The sequence below is a fragment of the Odontesthes bonariensis genome, chromosome 18 (genome assembly GCF_027942865.1).
Source record: "Odontesthes bonariensis isolate fOdoBon6 chromosome 18, fOdoBon6.hap1, whole genome shotgun sequence".
NCBI classification, from domain to species: domain Eukaryota; kingdom Metazoa; phylum Chordata; class Actinopteri; order Atheriniformes; family Atherinopsidae; genus Odontesthes; species Odontesthes bonariensis.
The window spans coordinates 22,238,883-22,257,395 of record NC_134523.1 but is presented as its reverse complement, the minus strand read 5'-3'; the positions used below and the strand labels follow the sequence as shown (position 1 = coordinate 22,257,395).

General features: G+C 39.2%; 1 protein-coding gene across 1 annotated transcript in view; it reads left to right on the top strand.

Annotated features, from left to right (window-relative positions):
• The first annotated feature begins 4,088 nt into the window (after positions 1-4,088).
• The window catches only part of LOC142367821 (gamma-enolase-like), a 29,340-nt gene continuing 14,915 nt past the window's right edge, over positions 4,089-18,513 (top strand). The window contains exons 1-3 of the mRNA XM_075449842.1: positions 4,089-4,187; positions 17,881-17,966; positions 18,358-18,453. Coding sequence (XP_075305957.1) covers positions 17,882-17,966; positions 18,358-18,453 — 181 coding nt within the window. The 5' untranslated portion in view covers positions 4,089-4,187; position 17,881. The remainder of the gene's footprint in view (positions 4,188-17,880; positions 17,967-18,357; positions 18,454-18,513) is intronic.

The following is an 18,513-nucleotide window of genomic DNA, read 5'->3' as shown; positions in this document are numbered from 1 at the left end:
CGACGTGTCTGTTTTAATATCTTTACAGTTATTTAAATTCTTATGTATATTGATCTTACATTTATTTACTGATTCACTTTTGAATCAATGAGTGTAGATGTAGTTAGATGAGCCAGACAGAAATGAAATAGATGTGACAAATGCAAATACATTCTATAAACAAAAGTAAACACACACACACTGCGTTTGTACATATGGTTTGAAATATCACCTTGTTAATAAAACCTTGTTTTAATTATAACACCTGAGCACATTCCTTTCCCTGGTTACACAGGAAAAACTGGTAGGTACTACTGGTAGGTCTAAATATTGTCACTAATTTGTGTTCCCAATGTCAAGAATGACCCTAAGCTGAATACTACAACATACAGTAATATTTTGGAATATTGGATACGTATAAACACATAAACATATATATATGCGTATATAGAGGAGATTGTCAATAATGCAATATAATGTGTTAAGTGTTCACTAATAAGAACAAACCTAACACAAACTGATTCTTCCACCCTACCATCATGACTCAGTATATATTGAAGAGCAGTACACACTGAAAGGTGGGTGAATTCCTCAGTGGCCACCAGGGGGAGATGAACTGCAAACTGTTGTGTGTGTTGAGTGCTGCATTACTCGCAGTGCCATTTTAGATGTTTTGACGTGTCCAGAGTGTCGTGATATTATCTTACCACGACCTCATGGAGCTCTTTCTATTCTCGTCTACTTCAGACATCTCCAAAGTTTTTGTTTCTGTGTGCAGCAGCTCCATATGCTCATCACAATTCTCTCGTAGACAGTGGAAATATTCTCATGTCCAAATCATCAACACGAACATTATACACTGTAACATGGAACTACACAGAAAAAAAAGTGTCATTACTGTTTCTGCATATCACTTTCAGTTCACAGCACTTTTGCTTTTTTCAAACTGGTATTTTGCTGATGGGATATGATGGTGGAAGCTGTGTTTTCAGCCATGATGTTGCTTCTAGTTGTACCATCATCTATTCATCTACCAGGGCCATGATTTTGGATCAGATCTTCGCAGGTTTGGAATAAAGACTTTGACACATATTTATATTCTATATCCCAAAAATGAAAAAGAAAAACGATCTTAAGTGATGATCTGGTCATTCTGTGATCGTCTCATGTGATAATTGGGTATGTGGGATGAGAATGAAGTCCAAAACAAGAATGGCAAAGTAGTCGAAATAACAAATTATTTTTGTAATGTATTTGATAGCGTTGAATGTGTTTGTTTTTGTTTGTTTTGGTTGGCCAGTTTGTGCTGTAGGTGGAGGGGGAGCATGCTGAGGGGAAGACCGGTCGACCTTCAGAGTAACACAGCAGAAAATGAGATAATTACAATGCAAAGCCTGCCTTCAGATGGCCTCTGTTTCTATCTTCACAAGCATTTCGATGTACTTTGATCTCCTTGCTGGCCTTTTTTTTACTTCTTTTCCTCTTGTTGCTTCCACCTGTTTTCTATCTTGTTCTCTTTTCCTTATTCCTCTCCCTTCATATGTCTGTGTGTCTGTATCAGTGGCTCAGCTGTGCCTAAGCATCGACATGGATGTCAAGGACGTTGTGCTGCTTGTCTCCCAAAGATAATCCCATTAAACTCAGGAATTTAATTATAGATTATCGCACACAGTCAAACAGTGACACGCATGCATGCTCACACATCCAGAGATGTTGTACACAGGTGGATTTGTGCACCTGCCTGTGCACACAAGCACAAACACATAAGCACAGAAATGCATAAACTAGCGAGATAATGCTAACCCACGCAAGCACAGAGGCTATCATACACATGTATACACCAATAACACAGTGCCTTCATCCTCTTTCCCTGTCAATGTGTATTAGTGTCACCCTCCAGTCTGCATTTAAACTTCACCAGTCTGTTTTTAGAGCAGCAAGGATGCAGCTCCACACAAGTCTGTAGTGAACAAAGAAGCTACACTGAAATTAGTGGCTGCTCTGTAGAAGCATTCAAACTCACGAAAAACACAGGAATTTTCAAGTCAACAAGAACAGCTGTACTGCAGCTGACATGTGCTTCAGGCCACCATCTGTGTGCTGTTTTTAAACACTTTTTTTTTTTACATCAATACATCCTTATAGCTTTTCACATTTTACTTTTGCTAACTAAGAGATGCAGTATTCCATTATAGTCATGTAAATTCCCAATAACACCAGTACCACCACAGTTATAAATCAGTGAACTGCTGGTTACCATAGCAACTGCACTTTCATGTCATGCTATGTTCAAACTTCCCTGGTATCGGTAGCTTTTTGATGGGCTGAAGGGACAGAACTAACACTGATGAAATATGTATGTAAAAAACAAAACAATGGAATTCTGATAGAAGCTGAGTTAAAATCAGGGGAGTCTTCTTGTATCATATAGAACAGAATAGAAAAATACTTTATTCATCCCCCAATGGGGGAAATTCAAATTAGTCAAGTAGCACAAAAAAATTATAAATATTTACAATGATTGTATATTAACAACAACAACAATTAATAACAACACTAATAAAAATACTACTACTGCTGCTACTAATAAATAAATAAATTTGAGAAGAACTCAGCTGTTAAAAAGCCTTATGGCTGTGGGAACAAAGACCTCCTGAACATCTCAGTCCTGCAGCGCAGAGAGATGAGCCTCTCACTGCAGCTGCTCCTCTGTCCTGCCAGGATGCTGTGGAGAGGATGTTTATTTAAAATGTTTTTGTTGTTGTTTTTAAATAAAAATTCATATGCTGTTTTTGCCCCAGTATTTTAGTGACTCAGTCAGAAATTTTTGGCATGATCCTGTTCTCTCATTTACCGTACACTGCGAGGATCAGTATAATCTTGTTTTAGGATGAATGATGATCAAATCACAACGAGCATCACTTTGCTCACACACATCTGCAAGACCAAAGATGCCGAGACCTCTCTATGTTTTGGATAATTTATGTCTCGTGAAAACAGTACTGGGACAAAACAAAAAGAACTTTCACTTAAATTTGAGTTTTACTCTGTATGTGTGTAACCTTGAAATGAAGAGTTAAGGATTCAATCATGAAAGTTTAACTTAGATTAATCATCCTGACCATCTTATCTACACAGATCAAAATCAACTGATTAATTCTGAATGTTTTCTGCTTTTTTTGTTTATCAAATATCCACAACACACAAATGCATCTTCAGTCTCTAATGTAAGCATGTTCTTGCTGTAAAAAACAGCTCAAACTAATCTGCTGCTTTTTACTTAAAAATCTATAGCCTTATTCATCTAGAATTGGTAAAAAACGCCTTATAAACTATACTGTAAGGCTCTAATATACTGCATTAAAGCAAAAAAAAAAAAAGAAAGAAAGAGAAAGGCTTTTCCCAGCTTGTATGATACATTTGATGTTTATGGGTGGATCATCCTCGTGGAATGAAATAATAAATGAATAATTGAATAAATGAAAAGTAAGAAGGCCCTGCAATGGATTGGTGACATGTTCAAGATGTACCCTGCATTTCACCCTGTAGCAGGTCAGATCAGTTTGCACTTCCTTCCATCGAATGCACTGCACATTTTTAACTTTTGGAGAAGTTTAAATGCAAATGAATTGTTTTCTATGCCTTTGTAGTCCATGTACACGCTCACCTCAACAATTATATGCCCAACCCCAACCCCATCATAACCATAACCAAACCTTTCATCAATTTATCCTCAAATTCGTGATATGAACTTGAATTTTGCCCACAAAATCTTAATAGACAGATTTATGTCCCCAACAACACAAAAAAACATAAAGCATAATCATGTCTGAGTGTGGTGGGGAAGGATGGATTATGTAACTGAATATACTTCGGCTGAACCCCACTGCAGCATCAGAAAAAGGCAGGGAGACTCAGAGAGAAAGAACCGGTCCTCACTTCATCTATTCTTACCTCCACAGTTGGGCATCAAGCCTCTGCACCCTGTCCTTATCCCTTCATCCGAACCCTCGGTCCATCTTCTCCTTTTTAATTAACCCTCTTCCTCTCTCCATCCCCCCTCTGAGTCATCTCCCCTCCCCCCTCTGTCACACATCTCACCCCCTCCTCCTCTCCTCCTGTTTTCCTCTCCCTCTCTCATAGCTCTGCCTCTCCAGTATTTTCTCGGTCGCCGTGAAAGGCAGAACACACACACACACAGGCGGCAGGTAAAGGCAGGAAATCCTCTCTTCCTCTTTTCTTCTGCTCCAGGGGGCTTTGTGTTTGTCCATCATTGTGTTTATTTTTCCATGTTTGTTGTCTTTGCTGCTCAGTGGATGGTTAATGCAGACAGAATGCGGAGGGATGCAGGTTGTGTGTAGAGCTGAGGGATGCTCTAGGTGTTACTGTGTTTGCTTCATGCATGTTAAGAAAATGGCTGTCAGACAAATTTGTGAGTGTGAAAAGAGACATGAGTGCATGCACACGTGTCTCTTTCTACATGCACAATGCTTACATGTGTAAGTTTTAGGAATTACTTTATATGTGTGTGTGTGTGTGTGTGTGTGTGTGTGTGGATGAAGGTAGTTGGGTGTAATGGCTGACAAAAATGTGTGCGCGTAGGTGTGAAAGGAGAAAGGAAATGGTCTCTGTGTATGTTTTTGCTTTATAGATATGAATGTTTATATATGAAGTCCACGTTGCAGTGTGTTTGTGTGTGTGTTAGATTGGCCTCTTTGATGTGGAATGCAAAGAAATGTGTGTGTGTGTGATGCAGTTTTAGGTCTTAATGTGTGTCCTTGTCCAATCTTGGAAAAATGGTTTGTTTATGTGTGTTGTGGCAGCAGAAATGCACATCGCGTGTGAGCGGATTCAATTGGTAAATCATGCATGTGTGTGTTAGATGATGGTGACGTAGCAGGAAGATGTGTGTGTGTGTGTGTGTGTGAGTGTGTGTGTGTGTGTGTGATTTTGTTGTATGGATTTCCTTACATATTTTGTAAAATGGCTGTCAAGCGTGTATGTGTCTGCTCATCTGAGTCTTGACTGCAGTAACATTTTGTGTGTGTGTGTGTATATGTGATGGGATCCTGCAGTCAGTTGTGGTCCAGTCCTTGGTATATGGTGAGTGTGTTTAGGGATGGGGCAGGAAGATTTGTGAGTATGCCTTTCTGTGTCTTAGAGTCTCTTAGAGAAAAAAGGCTCACTTACAGAAAATATATACTACAGATACATTTTTTAGGGTCTCAAATCTGTATCAATAAACATCTTTAAGGCAACCGTCGAGATGCTTGGGGAGGATACTCTAACACTTTAGGAAGAAGCCTTCTTTATGTCATTCGCTTAAACAATACATTTAAGTATTGCTCCTGTAAATGACATATTTCTTTCCTTTGAAGTCTTTACAAATGCATTCTGTACCCAGCAAGGAACATCCTTCTTAAACGTAACACATTAAACATAAATCTCATATTTCTATCATGTTTCAACATTTATCGTCACTGTTCGAGGTCATTTAGTTATTAAATTACGCCATTTTAATGCACCCACTTCTGAAACAATATATCTCAACAAGACAGCGTATATATTTCATCCCAGTCTTACTGGAAAATGGTGTAATAGGTACGTTTGTCCACACGTCAGAAATGTAGAAGAGTTACAATCCATAGTTGCTTATTGTGAGATGGCAATGTATCCCTGGCCCAGTTCCTTTCTGTGGGGCAGTGTTCACATGACACAATGTCATTCCCAATTTCTCACATGCTGCCACTTGGTCAACAGCCCCTCAAGTCAGTTTTTAATGCAAGGAGTGCCCTTTTAACGTTACTCTCCGATCCACAGGGAACTGCTCTACTGCTGCATACTGCCAGTTATCCTTTTGCAGCATAAAGTGACGCACCAGCTGCACAATAGTAAATTGCAAAAGGAACATGTGATTCTACACTGCAGGTTTGCAAACAATAATATGGAATCGTTTACGGAGGTTTTAGCAGAAGAGGGAATAGACAGCCAGCTTTCAAGTCACCTCTCAAGTAACAGATTTTTTTGTATTAGAGTCCAGCTTCTACTACTGTATTTGTTATACATTACTTTGTTAAGTGTTAAGAAAACAGCATGGTTAAAAATAAACATCACAGTACTTTGTGTTGTGGAACGGCATTTTTCATGTTGCCATTGTGGCACTTTCCGTGGAAAAAAACTAATGGAGCATGCTCATGAACAAGCATCAGTAAGTTGTGAATTGTACGAGAATGGTGACCCATGAATGTGTAATCTGTAAGTGTGCAGACAATTGTATGCATTTCAGTCACAGCCCCATCCATGTTCTTTTATCTACAAGTCCTAATCATTTGTGGTAGAAAAGGGACCATGAGTGGGAGGGAGGAAGAAAAGTTCAAAGATTGTTGAAAACGGGCCAGTCGAGTCTGTGAAGTAGCTCTTTCCGCAGCCTGCTCCTTCTTTCTAACAAGTGTTTGTGGTCAAATGAGGACTAATAAGATGCTGACAGGGGACATCATCACAGAGGAACATGGATGGATGTGTTGAACGGTGGCATGCTGACAAATAGAAACTTTAGCCGCATCTGTATAGAGAACAGAGAAAGAAAAATGTAGAAATTGTACATTTTTTGAGCCTTCATTGTAAAACTGCTACGTCTTGCATTGTGGACCAACGTAGCTATTTCACGTTTTGTCATGAGAACAGGTCGAATTTTATCATATTTCAGTTTAACCTGGTTAGAAATTAGTCCATGGTGTTATTATTAAGTGTTTTTTTTGTGTGTGTGTTTTAAGATGGCAGATACATTATATACAATATGTATACTGTCTGCAATCCATTTTTACATCGTATGGAATAAACGTCATTGAGAAAACAAAATGCAATGTGAAACATAAATCAACAAACATTAAGTTGAATAATTGAGATAACATCTGCACATTCTTCAATTTCTTGGAAAATAGCTGTACAGTATGTTTGAGGGTTTTGGCAGCAGGAATATCATTTTTTCATGTCTGCACTTGATCTCGTTGTTGGCCTTGATAATCAAATGTGTGAGAGTGTGATTGATGTCTCTGGCAGTCTGTGTGGTGTGTAGGTGGATTTGAGTGTGTTTACATCTGTAGTAGTTGTGATAATTGTGAGCTGAGGCTACATGTGTGCACACATCACTGGCGTTACATATGTGTGAGACTGCTCCACTTCCTGCATGTGTGCCATATGTGCCATAATCAGCTTTCTGTTCACTGTCCTCTTCCTCTTCCTCATCCCTTCCTTCCCTCCCACTCTTCCCCAGCCAAACTCCATCATTTAATTATTTATCTCTGGCTCTTTCCTCCTCTTTTCATCTCTCCCTCGCTTTGCCTCATTTCATCTCCCTCTCCATTTCGTCCTTCACCACTCCCTCCCTCTCTCCTTCCTCCTGGTCATTCTCTATGTCGCTCTCCTTTTCTCTTAGCATATATCTAAAGCCACATTTCATCACTCAGTCATCCTTTTCATCTTTCCTCTCACCTCATGCATTCATTTTCCTCTTCATTCTGATTTCTTCCTCTTGCTATTCCCAACATATATCTTCCTTTATACCCACATATAACATATTTATACAGAAATACACTTTACATATACATGCACATTTTCAAAACAGTGTTAAAAATTCAGTTTCCTAATTACCTGCAACGTTTGGTTCAAGGATTTATTATCAAAGGCTGTGGTGACTTTATAAATACCACTCTAAATTATACCACTCTAAATCATAAGTGCAAAACGCTGAATAAGAGCCCCAGAAAATAAAATACAAGTACAGTACACATAAAAATGTGGAGAAAAGAGACTCTGAGTGTAGTTCATGGATGTCTGATTGCAGAGATTAAAAGCCTGTATGATGAGAGGAACCTAAAAACCTTTGCTTTTGTTAGAAAAAGTGACCTTTACTCATGGCTCACTTGTTTTTTTGTCATTTCTCCCTTCTGGAGATGGCACATCGTGGGCTATCATGTTTGCTTGTGGATTCCAAATAAATGCAACAATGAGGGCTTTTGACCTATCATGGCATTTCACATAAACAGCACACCACCTCAGGCCCTTTCCATGTGCCATTTCTTGACTTAACCTTTTCATGTGTCATTTTACCATGTTGAATGACACGGAAAATGGTCAGGGTAAAAGTTCAAGGCAAGGGTGTCATTCTTCAAAAAAGAGCAGTGTATAATGACACAGATACTGTCCCAGCACAGTCTAACAGAAGCTGTAGAAACTGTCACAAACCATAATCTATTGATTCATGGAACCTTTCATGCTTGTAGAGGATGACTGCACAGAGGAACACATTTTCTGGGCATTTCATAAAACTGTCATGAAAGGGATGCTAAACACACTGAACACATGAAAAAGTCTGCATTTGGAGATATGAGGAGTTTGGTAGTGGAGCGACTCACATGACTATTGAGTAGGAGATCCAAGTCGGTGTCCAGTCTGACACATTACTCCCTGCAATGGCTTTGAAATGTAATTTTTCTTTCCACTGTCTTCTGCTTTAATTTACTGTTTGGTTAGGTATGTGGTTAGAGTTATCCATTAAAAACCACACAAAAATGTCCCTTTTCTCGCTCATGCGTGACGAGTCCCACCTCTTCTGCAAAATGACACACACACACACAGAGAAAACATCAACAACATTTTCTTGGAATAACTTTTGAGTCAATTCTGAAGGTTTTTTGGCTTTTGAATGAACTTTTTCCCAGAAATAATCTGGATGTAAATTAAAGTCTCAAAAATTTTAAAAGCTTAGTACGCTTTTGCCACGAGGTAGGTTCTCCAGCATCAAATATTGCAGGAAATATTCATAAGGTGTCTGCTGGTTGGTGTTGTGATGCACCAACTTTGGCACAAAAAAAGTGAATAAATGTCACGAGCCTGTTCAGATGCTCTTTAGAAATACTTTCCCTCTGTTTTCCTGTTTTCTTTTCATGTTCTGTTTTGTAAGGACTGGGTGCTGCATTAGCTTAGGGACCCAAAAACTAGTTGTGAACCCGGCTTGTTGCATATTGATGAAAAATGAGTTAAAAATGAGCTTTAGAAACTCAATACTCTAAAAAAGAAGTAAATATGAACTTAGATGAGATAAACTGAATCAAAATAAGTCTGATAGAAAAAATTTATTTAATTGCATTCTCTTTCTTGCTTCATCAATGACTCTCCTTTCATCCTGTCCACTTCCTCTTTGTCTGTCCTTTCTCTTTTTAGCTTTTCATGTTGTTCTAATCACATCTGATCTCGTTCGTCTATTTTATTCCTCTTTCTTGCTTCCTCCCCCCATCCACATGCCTGTGTATTAAGTAGTTGTTCCTCTTCTCTTTCCGAGCGTGCCCTAATCACCCTTCTCTTTCCCTCCATCATTTACTCCATCCATGGCTCGCCCACTAGTGTTTGTGTGTGTGTTTTTTTCAGAGTTGGCATGTTTTCTGCTGAGCACTGCAGTCTATGGAAGGTGTGGTGCGATGCATTCATGGGTGTCCTCCCTCCCTCCCTCTCTGCTGCTGCTGCTGCTGCTTCAAAGCTTACGTAACACACAGCAGAGTGCTCAAACTGCACTGGGCAAGAGACCCAGATGGATATGGAGAATGAGAGAGAAAGAGAGGAGAGAAAAGAGGAATGAGATGAGAGTCATCATGAGATAATCACATATCGGTGATGACAGAACAGGAAAAAGAGCATGTGTTTATGGACATGAGTGTGTGGATAGCTGTTGGAGGCTGATGTTGCACATGGATGACTAACACTGATAATAAAAGAAAGAGTCTATTGTTGGAGAGCATGAAGTATAAACAAAATGTAGTTGCTGAATACATTAACAAGCTGTGCTTACAATGGCACACTGTACAAGGTGAGAAGATGATTGTTCTTACATTAAAGAGAGCAAAACTATGACTGAAACATCAAACTAATCTCAAGTTGACTCTTCAAAGTCTGCATGTTTAAAAAGTCTTGGAAGTGTATAAAAAATGATCAGTCATCGGAGGCTCCTTCACTTTGAAAGCGAGATTTTTCTGTCAGTGTATTAGTTTCGTTCAGAAATTGTAGAATTTCTGTGAAGGCTTGTTATCTGCTGCTGCTCCACCCTCAAGTGAAACACTTTAGAAAACCCTGCAGTACTGCAGGGTGGGGCCTGAAAAGAGCATCACAAAAAAGAGGAAAACAAATCCCCCATAAAGTTAATGTTCACCAGTAGAGAAAACCACCCACACACAAATCACTGTCACTCCTGAATGTGCATAAGGTATCTGATCTGCTTTTTCGTACTCTGAGGATCTCTTACAATTTTCACACATTTATCGGACACTTTTATCCTCTGTGGTCTAACATTGTTTAAAAAAATGTAGGCTGCAAATGCTGTAATCAACCACAAACGATGGGATCAAGGTTCGGAGCTGCTGTGAAAATGGGTGAAATTGTTCCTGCGTTACTCAGACAAATTATCCACTCAATGAGAGGTGGCTGCAGAAAAAAGGGGTCAGAGGACAAAATAAATAATGTGTTTCCGTGTCGGGTTAAAAGTAACAAGAGGATGCTTGTTAAGAGTAAAATATAATAGAATAGAATAGAATAAAAATACTTTATTTATCCCAAACTGGGAAATTTCTTGGCAGTAGCAGCATTTACACCTGAGACGATGAAATAAACGTAAAATAAACTAACCTAGATAAATAAAAACAGGACAGCACCTACTATTGAGTAGTAGTATCAATAAAAGTATAAAATTCAACCTTTAGAATAATAATTACAAAATAAGATTCAAGTAAAAACTGTCGCATTACATATACAACATACATACAACAAAATGTGCAGTTGTGCAGTATTTAAATGTACCAATAGCAGTTTTGAGCAGATGTACAAATGAGCAGTATGTTTAACATGTAAAAATATATATCTAAAGTGCATACAGAGAAATAATGACCACTGATTTCAGCTTTTATTGTACAGTGTGATGGCGCGTGGCAGGAATGATTTCCTGTATCTGTCCCTTCGATAGCAGAGCTGAAGCAGCCTGTGTGAGAGGTGCTCCGCTGTCTGACCTCGGTGTGATGGAGAGGGTGCTGTTTATTATCCATAATGGACAACAGCTTATTCAGTGTCCTCCTCTCCACCACGGTCTCAAAAGACTCCAACCTGAGAACGAGTGCAGAGCCAGCTTTCTTCGTGATTTTGTCCAGTCTGTTAGTGTCGCTGGCTCTGTGATCAATGAAAGAGGAGAAAGATGACGCATAGAGTTTAATATTTACAGGAAGGTTCAGATTGTGAGTCAGGTTCCAGCAAATACCAGGGGAAATAAGAGAGGAAATGGAAAGGACACAAATGATGCAGAAAAATAGAAATACTGTATCATTCATGTATGATTACATAAATATGTATAAATTTGACTATATCTGTGTTACAAGTCAGGCAATGCAATAGCTGAATAGAAGGCAGAAATGAAACAACAGCTGGAAACATTACATAAGGTAAAGATCTTGCTCATACCAGATATTTATGTAATGAGGGGATAATGGGGATTAATTGATAATAATTCACTCTGGTTTCCAGTCTGTAGCGCAGCCCTCATGTTTCGTTCTACTAGCATTATTATTGGCATTATCAAGCGATCATGAAAAAATTATAAGGCTGTTGTATATGTGGTGTCTTTGTGGCGTGCAGGGCAGGGCAGGATGACCACACTGGCAGAGAGTCAGTAAATGTTGACTTAATCACTGTTGACTTGAACTGAAAGATGATTGAAGAGAAAACTAAGCCTTCGCATTGTTGGTGATTTCTAAAAAACATTAAATGGTTCATATTTACGGAGGACAGAAACTCCCATAATCACAAACAAATCCAAAAATATATAAATGACTCAACATGTAAATCAAACTTCCAAAAGAATTCTGCTACTATACTAAAAATGTTTTTAAAAAAAAGTGACATTCATCTCAAATCAATAATACTTTATTAATCCCAGAAGGGAAATTATATCACTGCAGTATTTATTATTGATAAATATATGCTATAACCACATCACCATGAATGGGTTTGGGTGTTTTAGTAGCTTGGCAACAACTTAGCTGATGAGTGCACATGCATGTAATTCAGGTGAACTTTCTCAGAAAACAACATGGATCTCAGCCAAATGTTCAACATCTGGGGTGCAGAGACGTTCCTTCCCAGCGACACGTTCAGGATTACACCATCTGTTGTTTGCATGCATTGTAATCCTTCCCTTTTAGTGTTAAATCTCTGCCAGCAGTCTCTGTCTGCCCATAGCGACATAAATCTGAGTAGAGAGGTGTTAAAGCTGTTCCTGCAGCCAGGTATCAGAGAAAAAAATAATATTACCTCCCTGATATTCCTGCTGTGTTGTCATCAGGGGCCCAAACTTGTCGATTTTATCCTCTAGTGATCTCACACTTCTCATAATGATCAAGGGAAGAAATGGTTTAACCCTCTTTCATATTTTCCTCCATTTTGTTCCTGCTCTGCATCCTAGACTTCAACTCATCTTGATTTGAGATCTTTTTCCAGGCATTATTTGGGCTTTAGAGGGCTCAGTTAGCTGCTCCAACATGTTAACAACTTTCCTGTTGCCATGGTTCTTCCAGCAGCACAGCATCTGGAAATCTGTGTTTTCACAGTAAAAAAAAGCTCAGTAGGAAAAGACCAAAATTCAAACCCTCTTTTAGAGTCTCTCAAACATAATTTTTCAGTGAATCAAAAACATCTCTCTCTCTTTGTTCTTTATTACCGCAACAACAGGATTTACTGTTGCACTGCAGTAATCAGTGCAGAACATACAGCCAAAGACCTTTGTTTCACGACTTTCATGTTACGTCACATCCAATATCCCATACAGTCATACTTACCAGCACATTTAGATAAAACTGATCCCTCATTTATGTAAGTTTATGGTGTAGAAATCAGCAGACTACTAAAACATTGCTTAACCAAAGCTTAGATTCCAGATGTATAAGTATCTTTTTGTTGCTTTCACAAATGCACTCAACAGCAGTAAGGAAAGAAAAGGTGTGGACCCAGCCCTGTTTCAGATTCTCCATCTTCCTGTCAATGCATCTGAAAAGGACAGCAGTGCCAGCTTTCTGCGAGCTATACGCCAGCCAAATTTAGCTCACAGATCGATAAAGTATTCATACAGTAAAGAGAGACGAGGACAGCATAAAAGGCCTTTTCTGACATATCGCTGCAGTTGTCAGGCTGCGTGTTCTGAATATCAACAGGGAGAAAGAGTGGAAACACCCACAGAGGAGAGGAGCATTAATCAAATTGAAATAGCAATGAGGATGGATTTTCTAACGCTTTGGAAAATCATGTATACGCTGGTGGTATGGAAAGAGGGTGGAGGGCAAGGACTCGAGGTCATGAACATGGGTTGTTCTTCTCTCTGCTGTTTTAAAACTAAAAGCAATTCTGGTTCATATTTCTTAAGTTAAATCTGAAGAGAATGTGAGGAGAATTTGAAATAGAGCTGGGTTACACTTGCAAATCATGAAGGAAGCTGTAATTTTGATGCCATGCCCACCACCCACTTAGGCTGACCACCCCACACAAGGAAGAGTGCAATCTTTCTGAGGATTACTTGTGTCACAGTAACATAAACTGAAGATGTGTCTAGAAACTTATTCTCCAACAACCAACATCAATCAATACTTCTCTGTATAATGCTTTTTGTATGGATTAGCTTTAGTACAAATTGCTTTACAGAGTGTGAAAGCAGAAAACTGTTTAAACAATAAAAAAAATGCTTCCTAACCAACACCCAACTCTAAAATCCCAAAGGGGTACTGTCTGAAAATAAAAAAATCAAATTGAGCAAAGTGATTTGTGGTTATTTTATATCCTTTGATGTACTTTCTCTTACATTATTTTAGAAATCTCACTTTGTGGGATCTGCAGCAAAGTCTTAATAAACCAGCAGCTTATTCTATTAAATACATTTTATTCAATCCAGAGATGTTAAATCCTGTTCAAACCGGTTAATATTTGCACTCTTAGTTATTGTCGTCACTAGTTTTTCCAGCAGATTCTGTTTTGCTCGGCAACAATTCTTTTGGCAATTGATTAATTTCATGGATTTAACAGCAATCTGTATGTAATATGTATACGATTGATAAATCTCTGCTCAGTAGATGCCTCTAATAAAACTTTACTAAGTTTAAATTGATAAACTGCTTGTATATTCAAGCTCTGTTTTCACATTGCTAATAGGCCTATTTACTCTATAGAACATGACTTTGTTAGCTGGTCATTATAAACCAAAATGAATTTAATGTTCGTTATGTTCAGGTACTGCAACTCTAAGGCATATTTTGTAAGGTTGTAAGGTTAGTCTGTCACAAGGCCGGTAAACATGGCGACATGACAAAGTATCAAGAAGCTTAGCAGCAGGTATTGAAAATAAACGAAGGCAGGTAAACTTAGGAGGGTCTAAGGTGAAGAGAGTTGCACTTCATTTTGTTCAAGAGGGGGAGAAAGTTAATAAGACGATAAGGAGGCACGGCAGCTTGGAGGATGCTTGTGATTGGGAGATGCAGGTAGATTTAGGAAATAAGCTTGTTGTTCCCCAGGAGATAGCCTCTGCAAATCTAAGGCCTGATATAGTCTTGTGGTCTAGGAGTAGAATGAGAGTCTATTTCATAGAGCTGACTGTTCCTTGGGAGGAATTAGTAGCAGAAGCATATGAAAGGAAAAAGCTTAGGTATGTGGAGTTGGGGGCAGAAGCAGAGCAGCAAGGATGGAAGGTTAGAATATGTCCAATGGAAGTAGGATGTAGAGGATTTGTTGCAAAGTCTGTTGTCTCATTGTTGAGGGAGCTGGGTGTTAGTGGACAGAGTGTGAGGAAAATAGTGAAGGAAGTGTCAGATGAGGCAGAAAAGTCCAGTCAGTGGATTTGGATTAGAAGAAGCAATAGCAGCTGGGGGCCCAGCTGGGGGAGCACTTAGGGTAAACAGACTTTTGAAAGAAGCAAAGAAGAAGTTCAAGATATTTAAGTGGAGGGTGTGGCCCATGTGATCCTTTTGAAACCAGGTGGCCATTTTGGGTGAGTTGGCTGGCATTGTTTTTGCTGGCATTTTTAGTGATTGTAGGACTGTTTAGGTGAGTTTGTCTGCTGAGTTTGTTCGTGTGTCTTGTCCTGCCTCCACCTCTGGCACCCTCTATACTTTCATTACCCCCTACCCGAACCAGGGTTTGCATCCCCACCCCACCGTGACTGGTGTGCAGTTGGTGAGAGGCTGGGGTAGCTTGTGGCTGTGAAAAAAAAGAAAAAAGAAAAAGATGGTTGTTGTGGTGTGAAGGAGCAGTGATGGCTGGCATTAGTGGGGTGACTCTGGGGGACTCAGTGGTCATTGTCTAGCCTCCTGGAGGTGTCGTTGGCCCAACTAGATGAAACACTGATGACCCCAATGACATGTTGGTCAGCACTGCTCACTGGTCTATATAGGGAGTATAGGGAACTATTCACTGCGTCTGGTCCATTTTTTTCTTTAGCACAAGTTTCTTGTGTTTACCTTAAAAAAAAAACAACCAAACACCAAATGTTTTTGCAATTGTTAAAGAAATCCTATTCAGAGAAAAATGAAGCTGGAATCAACAGTACGGAACCAAGGTGTTATAAACTCATGAAATGATTCTACTTGTGCTTGATTTTTACCTATAACACAGAGACTAGTGCATTGACCCACTTAGGTGAAGGCTCTTGGGGTTGAGATGTTTTTCAAAGTGTTGAGTGGCACCAAGAGATGTATCCCCCCTGCATTAGCACTGCAAGAGTTTCAGAGATCTCTCTCCTGGGAGACAGAACAGCAGTAAACAGCTTGAGTGGAAACTTAAAATCATTGTGATAGCAGAAGTCAGCATGTTTCGAGGCAACATTTGACTTTGAAACCCTTTTTTTTTTTCTACTGTCCTTTACTTTGTTTGATCCGTCTTTGTACATTTAGTGCAGTGTAGGCATACATGTGCATTCTTACTGCAAATTAGGGCTTCATTAATTAAATGGATAAAAGTTCAGTCATAAGAAAAATGCATTTTTATAGGTTAATTCAAATTTTTTTTAAATTTGTGACATTCAAAGCTGTGAACCTGCTGTAAAGAAAGGAAGTAACAGGCTACCCACATTGAGTACATTTGTATTATAAGGTGAATTAAGATGCTTACTTCTGAATGTCGATGGAATTACACCAGCAGATATGACAGTGAGTTCTTGGCCATCTTTAAAATTTGGCTTTAAAGTTTTGTTCTCAATGACTCACCTGTAAAAATTTGTGAAATCATCTTACACAGATGTGATGTTGTTGAAATGAAAAAAGCTGTCCACACATAGTCCAGTTGTTGTAGTTTTTGTATTATTCAGCCTGAGTTTCAAATTTAGGAATTTCATGTAATGCATTTTGTGTGTTTAATGGGAGGTGATGAAAGTCGGCAGCCATGATTCCAGGAAAAAGATACGCCAGATGTGATACATTCTCACAGTGTCTGTTTTGATGTCTTCCTAAACATAGTTATCTGGTTTTTATTACTTTAACCAAGTAGTTTGTAATGTGTAGAACAGCAAGTGAAAGGGGCAAGGAAACGGCAACTGAATGCAAAAATTAGATTAAAATAAACTTAGCTGAAAACAATGGTTATCTGCACTAGGTTTGATCCTGGCTTTTCCACTTTGGAGTTGGAAGTGTACCATCCTACAACTCCTCTGACCTCCAAACGTGGAGTTTTTTTGCGGCCAACGAACATTTAATTTATTCAAAATGTTATGACACTACTCTCCTCTGTGGAGTTATTTTCTTGTGCATTAAAAAAAACACACACCAAAAATGTTGGCACAAATAAACAGATGAACTTATCAGGACTATTTCACAGTTTGTGGCGGACTGGGTTGAACAGACACAGGCAGACATACAGAAGCCGACCAAAGTGCTCAAATCATCGTAGGATTCAGCTCCAACTGCTGTCGCCCAGACCAATTTTTGTCAAGACGACACTCACAGATACACATGGACAGACTAACAAGGCGAAAACAGAACCAGCCATTTTGTTGTGACTTGATATTTTAGACAGATTCTCATCACAGTAGCTGATTTTCAGCAGGCTAATAACCGAGATCCAAAGTAATCCTCATCCAAAACGTCCAAAGGTCACGTCTTCTTTAACAGTTTTATTGTTCTATTTAGGCTGAGAAGACATGTGGAGCTCTATGGTGAATATGTGAGACAGCAAAGCATTTTGAGGATTGAGTCGAAGTAATCTACACTGCGTTCCTGGTAATAAAGGTACATTTGCCACTGCAACAGGCATCCGGGTAGTCTAGTGATGTGCTTTAATAATTTCTTGGCAACAGATGTTTGAGGTGTGTCAGCCTTGAAAACACACAATATCTATAAGCAGGTTCAATATCAACAACTTGTTTGTTTTTTAGACAGTAACCTGAGCATGGCAGGTTCCAGAGTCTGGATGAAGGCAGCTATGAACTGATGCATTATTTACGACTCCCTCTTGCTGATATTTTAGTTTTCTTGGAAACGGCAACATGACTGCAGTGTGTGTGTGTGTGTGTGTCCTCAGTCCTCTGAGGTGAGCTTTGATTTTCGCAGTGAATCTGCCATGATGTTGTTTGACATCTCCTCTCACAGGTTTTTTTGTCTGAATGTGTGTGTTCAGAGTAAAAATAGAAATTTCTCTGTTTTTTCCCTCCCTTTTTTAACTTGACAGTCAGAAGATGAAATGGCTACAAACATGCTAGTCTCACAACATGTAGAAATGTTGCTATTGCTACTTTTATATTTGTCACTTGTGGTTGATTTGATGCATGTTGAATAGATACAGTTTGAGAGATTGATGACAAGGTCAGCTATAGCCTCTTTTCCTCTTCGTGTCTCTCAGGATGTCGATCGTCAGCATCGTTGCCAGGGAGATTTTGGACTCCCGGGGAAACCCTACTGTGGAAGTGGACCTTCACACAGAGAAAGGTGACAACCAGTGAGCCTGACTGCAGATATCAGGGGAAGAGAAGCGTGATCCTCATCACAAGGACGTCCACTCACTTGTGTTATTAGAAAGTTTTCAGAAAGCATTGGGGGAAAGCTAGGCAGTTCAACAGAAACAATGCTTTAAATTCTTACTGTTTCTGGCACCAAGTGTCCAACATTTCTCCTCTGCCCAGATCAACTAATTTAAGCTAAAAGAAAGAGCAGAACTTAAGCTGAATTGAAAACAAAAAATGCTGAAAAAGGGACATTGAAAACAGGTCTTTGGCAACCGTAAGCACTATTTAGATGAAACAATCAACATATGGAAACAATTCTGTGTGAACCATTATTCCCTGCATTTAACCTGATTATGTCGGTGTGTGTCTTTTAGGTCTGTTTAGGGCTGCAGTGCCCAGTGGAGCATCTACAGGGATATATGAGGCTCTGGAGCTCCGAGATGGGGACAAGAGCCGCTTCAAGGGCAAAGGTATGAAAACAAATCAAATGGAAATCCATGCATTATGGTATTCAATGAGAGCTGCGTTAA